At 43.3% G+C, this 6,146-nt stretch overlaps 1 protein-coding gene across 2 annotated transcripts in view; it reads left to right on the top strand.

Moving 5' to 3' along the window:
• LOC115124950 (actin filament-associated protein 1-like 1) overlaps nt 1–4,605 on the top strand; it is a 121,122-nt gene extending 116,517 nt beyond the window's left edge. For both annotated transcript variants that reach the window (XM_065019874.1, XM_065019873.1), the window contains exons 15-18: nt 1–40; nt 207–382; nt 514–609; nt 1,596–4,605. The exon at nt 1–40 is cut by the window's left edge and continues 128 nt beyond it. In XM_065019874.1, coding sequence (XP_064875946.1) covers nt 1–40; nt 207–382; nt 514–609; nt 1,596–1,622 — 339 coding nt within the window. In that variant the 3' untranslated portion in view covers nt 1,623–4,605. The remainder of the gene's footprint in view (nt 41–206; nt 383–513; nt 610–1,595) is intronic.
• The last annotated feature ends 1,541 nt before the right edge of the window (nt 4,606–6,146 follow it).

Genomic DNA, 6,146 nt, shown 5'->3' with positions numbered 1-6,146 from the left:
GCGAGGAGAGAGGTGAAGGAGAGGTTGAAGACTGCTTCAGGTAAGAGGGGTCAGAACACACAAACACACAAAACATATCTCAGTAGGCTACAGTACTTAAACATACCTACAAAATATAATCAGCAACGCTCTACCACCCCCTACTGGAGCAACTAGACAGGTGCTCCCTAATCAATTTCCTCTGTTTCTGTGTGTTCCTGGAGCAGAGGAGCAGAGGAGCTCCCTGAGTGAGCGTGTGTCCCAGCTAGAGGAGGCTTGCCGGGGGAAGGAGAGTGAGAGGGTGGACCTGGAGCTCCGTCTCACCCAGGTTAAAGACAATCTGCAGAAGAGTCTAGCAGGAGGAGCTCTGGGGGCACCTGGGGAGAGCAAACCCTCCAGCAAGGTACAACACACACAAATGTGCTCATGCATACGCACATACACGCACGCAAACACACACTCACACACACAAATAGACCCACCAGCAAATAAATGATCAGTGGTGCTAATGATTTGAACTTGTGTGTGTCTCAGGTCTACAGTAGATCCTGCTGCTCTGGATCTATACCCGTCAGCTGTAACAAACCTGTCTACTCTTCCTCTAGAGGAACAGTCATGCAGAAAGCCAAGGTAAGTGTGAAAGACACACACAGTTTATCTGGGTCTCAAATTGTGAGTTCAGCCAGTTCCATCATCAGGCCACAGTCTGTCACTATCAGCCACTTCCATCATCAGGTCACAGTCTGTCTATCAGCCAGTTCCATCATCAGGTCACAGTCTGTCACTATCAGCCACTTCCATCATCAGGTCACAGTCTGTCTATCAGCCAGTTCCATCATCAGGCCACAGTCTGTCACTATCAGCCAGTTCCATCATCAGGCCACAGTCTGTCTATCAGCCAGTTCCATCATCAGGTCACAGTCTGTCTATCAGCCACTTCCATCATCAGGCCACAGTCTGTCTATCAGCCAGTTCCATCATCAGGTCACAGTCTGTCTATCAGCCAGTTCCATCATCAGGCCACAGGGGTCTAATTGTGTCCCAGCAGTTAGTGAGCACCTGAGGAGACAGAGGAGAACTCACAGAGGAGAACTGACAGAGGAGAACTGACAGAGGAGAACTCACAGAGGAGAACTGACAGAGGAGAACTGACAGAGGAGAACTCACAGAGGAGAACTCACAGAGGAGAACTGACAGAGGAGAACTCACAGAGGAGAACTGACAGAGGAGAACTCACAGAGGAGAACTCACAGAGGAGAACTGACAGAGGAGAACTCACAGAGGAGAACTCACAGAGGAGAACTGACAGAGGAGAACTGACAGAGGAGAACTCACAGAGGAGAACTGACAGAGGAGATCTGACAGAGGAGAACTCACAGAGGAGAACTGACAGAGGAGAACTCACAGAGGAGAACTCACAGAGGAGAACTCACAGAGGAGAACTCAGCATGTGTGTGTGTGTGTGTGTGTGTGTGTGTGTGTGTGTGTGTGTGTGTGTGTGTGTGTGTGTGTGTGTGTGTGTGTGTGTGTGTGTGTGTGTGTGTGTGTGTGTGTGTGTGTGTGTGTGTGTGTGTGTGTAATACGCAAAAATATTTAACTGTTGATTTTCATTGCAGGAATGGGAGTCGAAGAAATGCGCTTAGGGCATAAGGATGTTAAAGCAAGATTGGAGATGATTGGAGGCATATCAGAGAGAGGATGTGTTGTTCAGATTATTGTAGAGATGGACGAAATGAACACATATTCAGGATATTGAGCCAGTGTACAGAAAGGATATTCATTTACCTTGATAAACCACAGAGAAAGGGACATTGAGAGATTTAAGAATGTTCCATAGAAGAGGAATGGAAGACAATGGACATGGAAGGAAAACTCTGTGATTTACTGTACAAGCTTTAAAGGGATACTTCCAGATTTTGGCAGTTTAGCCCATTCCTAGCTCCATGCTACTGTAACTTCTCCTGTAGACTTCCAGTCATTTCACTAAAGTTAGTTAACAAGGGCTCCAGAACCTACCTTCAACGTCCTTAAAACTACACACAGAGACATAAAAAATGGTATCCATGAGTTCCTCTGACTCTGGGTCCTTTGATAAAAGGGCTTACACTTTTACTGCAGTGGCCTAAATCAGGGTCACACAGAGTGTTTCTTGGTAGTCTTAAACAATTCTCCATTGAAACAAAAGTATACACCTCACACACATGGTTATGGGCTTAAGAAAAGAAGACATCTGTACCATGTCAGATATAGAGTTGAAATGTATTCAGTTTTGAGTTTGCTTCCCAGTATTACACTTTATATACATAACAGAAGACTAACATTTTACAAAACTGTTTGACATAGAAACAATGGATTTTTTTTTAAATAATCTTTGTTAAAGCAAGATTTGAGAAAATCTTTGAAAAAGCAAGAAAAATATAATTAACATTCCACCCATGAGTCCAAAGAGATATTTTGTTAGTTGACTGCGGGAAGTAAAGAAAGAGATATTTTGTTAGTTGACTGCGGGAAGTAGGGTTGCTGATAGTGCTGCAGCTCCCGCTGAAAAATCTGAATCTTTTTTTATTTCACTGCGCCTTTACTAGTCCTATATTAGCGTAACGATATAGTTATCTGTTTTGTGTATAGTAGGATTATTTTCACACTTCACAATGGTCCTTTTCCCCTCTGACTATAAACAATACAATTATTAACAAATGGTGCTAATAATAGATGTAACTGTAAATATTATCTGAACAATGGACACCAGGTGCCAATACCTATCTACAGGAATTCACACCACTGATTCTTTCTAAAACTCATCAAATACAGAGCCTTCAGAAAGTATTCAGACCCCTTTACTTTTTCCACATTTTGTTACGTTACATCCTTATTCTAAAATATATATATATTTTAAATCCTCAATCTACACGCAATGCCCTATAATGACATAGCAATAACAGGTTTTTAGACATTTTTGCTAATTTATAAAAAATACAAATAAAAACTGACATATCACATTTACATAAGTATTCAGACCCTTTACTCAGTATTTTGTTGAAGCACCTTTGGCAGCGATTACAGGCTCAAGTCTTCTTGGGTATGATGCTACAAGCTTGGCACACCTGTATTTGGGGAGTTTGTCCCATTCTTCTCTGCAGATCCTCTCAAGCTTGGCACACCTGTATTTGGGGAGTTTGTCCCATTCTTCTCTGCAGATCCTCTCAAGCTCTGTCAGGTTGGATGGGGAGCGTTGGTTGGATGGGGAGCGTTGCTATACAGGTCTCTCCAGAGATGTTAGATCGGGTTCAAGTCCGGGCTCTGGCTGGGCCACTCAAGGACATTCAGAGACTTGTCCCGAAGCAACTCGTGCGTTGTCTTGGCTGTGTGCTTAGGGTCATGGTCCTGTTGTAAGGTGAACCTTCGCCACAGTCTGAGGCCTGAGCGCTCTGGAGCAGGTTTTCATCAAGGATCTCTCTGTACTTTTCTCCTTTCGTTTTCGCCTCGATCCTGACTAGTCTCCCAGTCCCTGCCGCTGAAAACATCTCCACAGCATGATGCTGCCACCACCATGCTTCACTGTAGGGATGGTGCCACGTTTCCTCCAGACGTGACGCTTGGCATTCAGGCCAAAATGTTCAATCTTGGTTTCATCAGACCAGAGAATCTTGTTTCTCATGGTCTGAGAGTCTTTAGGTGCCTTTTGGCAAACTCCAAGCGGGCTGTCATGTGCCTTTTAGTGAGGTGTGGCTTCCGCTGGCCACTCTACTGTAAAGGCCTGATTGGTGGAGTGCTGCAGAGATGGTTGTCCTTCTGGAATGTACTTCCATCTCCACAGAGGAACTCTAGAGCTCTAGCAGAGAGACCATCAGGTTCTTCTCCCCCGAGACCATAAGGCCCTTCTCCCCCGATTGCTCAGTTTGGCTTGGCATCCAGCTCTAGGAAGAGTCTTGGTGGTTGCCAACATCTTCCATTTAAGAATGATGGAGGCCACTGTGTTCTTGGAAACCTTCAATGATGCAGACATTTTTTGGTACCTTTCCCCAGATCTGTGGCTCGACACAATCCTGTCTCGGAGCTCTACGGACAATTCCTTCAACCTCATGGCTTTGTTTTTGCTCTGACATGCACTGTCAACTGTGGGACCTTATATAGACAGGTGTGTGCATTTCCAAATCATGTCCATTCATTTGAATTTAGCACTGGTGGACTCCAAGTTGTAGAAACATCTCAAGGATGATCTGTGGAAACAGGAGGCACCTGAGCTCTGTTTCGAGTCTCATAGAAAAGGGGCTGAATACTTTTTTTTTTCACTTTGTCATTATGGAGTATTGTGATGTCATTATGGGGTATTGTGATGTCATTATGGGGTATTGTGTGCATATTGCTGAGGACTTTTTTTATTAATCCATTTTAGAAAAGGCTGTAACGTGTGGAATGTGGAAAAATGTGGAAATCCACAATGTGGAAAAAGTCAAGGGGTCTGAATACTTTCCGAGGCCACTGTAACCAGGTCATGTATTTTAACACAAGCAGACCCTCATTTGTGATTGATGTTTGCACTTTACTGATTTATTTCCTACTACCTGGAGGTGGTTTATGGGTTGTGATAAATACATTAATAAATACATGTTCTCAGAAAACCAACACTCCCATGTGTGCTTGTCTGTTTGTCTGCGTGTGTGTGTGTGTGTGTGTGTGTGTGTGTGTGTGTGTGTGTGTGTGTGTGTGTGTGTGTGTGTGTGTGTGTGTGTGTGTGTGTGTGTGTGTGTGTGTGTGTGTGTGTGTGTGTGTCAGGTGGGCTATTCACAGCTCTCCAGATGTCCATTGGGTACTTGGTCAGGTCCACGTTACACAGGATTGAAATAAAGGATGGTGATTGTAGTGAACTGCATTTGAGTCTCCGGTTCATTGAAATGCACAAGAAGGAGCGTCTGATGTAGCTTGGTCCCAGATCTGTTGGTGCTGTCTCACCAACGACTTTAACAATTTCACAATAGGAATTGGAAAGACAACACAAACAGATCTGGGACCAGAAAACATTCCTTACCCCCTGACACTTCAACAGGCGACTATCCCAGAAATAAAGACAAAGGAGCACTCTGTTTCTGCATTGATCTGATTATTTATTGACCGGGTTAGATCTGATTGTCAGATTGGCTAAATTGATTATTGCCGTGTAGGCTAAGGTTAAGGACAGATCTGCATACAGTACTCTATTGGTACACCTGCAGATACTCTCACCAGTCCTGATTCATTTCTAGATAATCTGCGATAAGTGTTTCTTCCTATCAACGTCAGCAGAGGATGTAGCAGCATCTAAAATAAATTGTGGTGAACTGGTGAGCTGTTTCCTGTGGTGGGCTAACAACACTGATCACAGATCAGCTGTAAGAGCAGTAGGTTTGGTACCAGCATGAGGAAATGAGAACGCAAGAAGATACAAGATATAAATCCACTGCACTCTCCAGTCAATGTAAATATAAGCAGTGATATACAAGTCCACTGCACTCTCCAGTCAATGTAAATATAAGCGGTGATATACAAGTCCACTGCACTCTCCAGTCAATGTAAATATAAGCAGTGATATACAAGTCCACTGCACTTTTCAGTCAACTCTTCAGCAAACAAGCTAACACAGCTCAGTAGAGCCCCAGTTACAGACAGATATGACACCTGCAGTGATACTGATGATCCTGTCCTGGAGCACAGGTAGGATTCTGTGGTAACACTAAACTTGACACCCAGCGTCATAATACGTTATGATATGGTCATAACCATGTCACAATATGTCATAACAACTGACATAACGTGTTATAACCTGTTATAACATGGTCATAACACTGTCATGACACATAGTGTATACAGTACCGTGAAAAGGTATTTACTTGTTTTTCTATATTGTTGGTACTGAACATTATCAAATATTCAACCAAAACCTTATATTAGATAAAGAGAACCTGAGTGAACAAATAACATAACAATTATATGCTTGTTTTATTTATTTAATTAACAAGTTTTGCAACACCCAACGCCCCTTCTCCCTCACTGTCACCGGTAATTGAGAATGAACCAGACTTTTTACTTCGTCAGAGTTTCCCCCAGATGGATCTGATGATAATCAATCCACTTCCTTATCAAATGTGTTTCTGTTGCAGCCTCTCATATGACAGCTTTCACTATCAGAC

The sequence above is a fragment of the Oncorhynchus nerka genome, linkage group LG6 (genome assembly GCF_034236695.1).
Source record: "Oncorhynchus nerka isolate Pitt River linkage group LG6, Oner_Uvic_2.0, whole genome shotgun sequence".
NCBI classification, from domain to species: domain Eukaryota; kingdom Metazoa; phylum Chordata; class Actinopteri; order Salmoniformes; family Salmonidae; genus Oncorhynchus; species Oncorhynchus nerka.
This window is presented reverse-complemented; position numbering and strand designations above follow the sequence as displayed.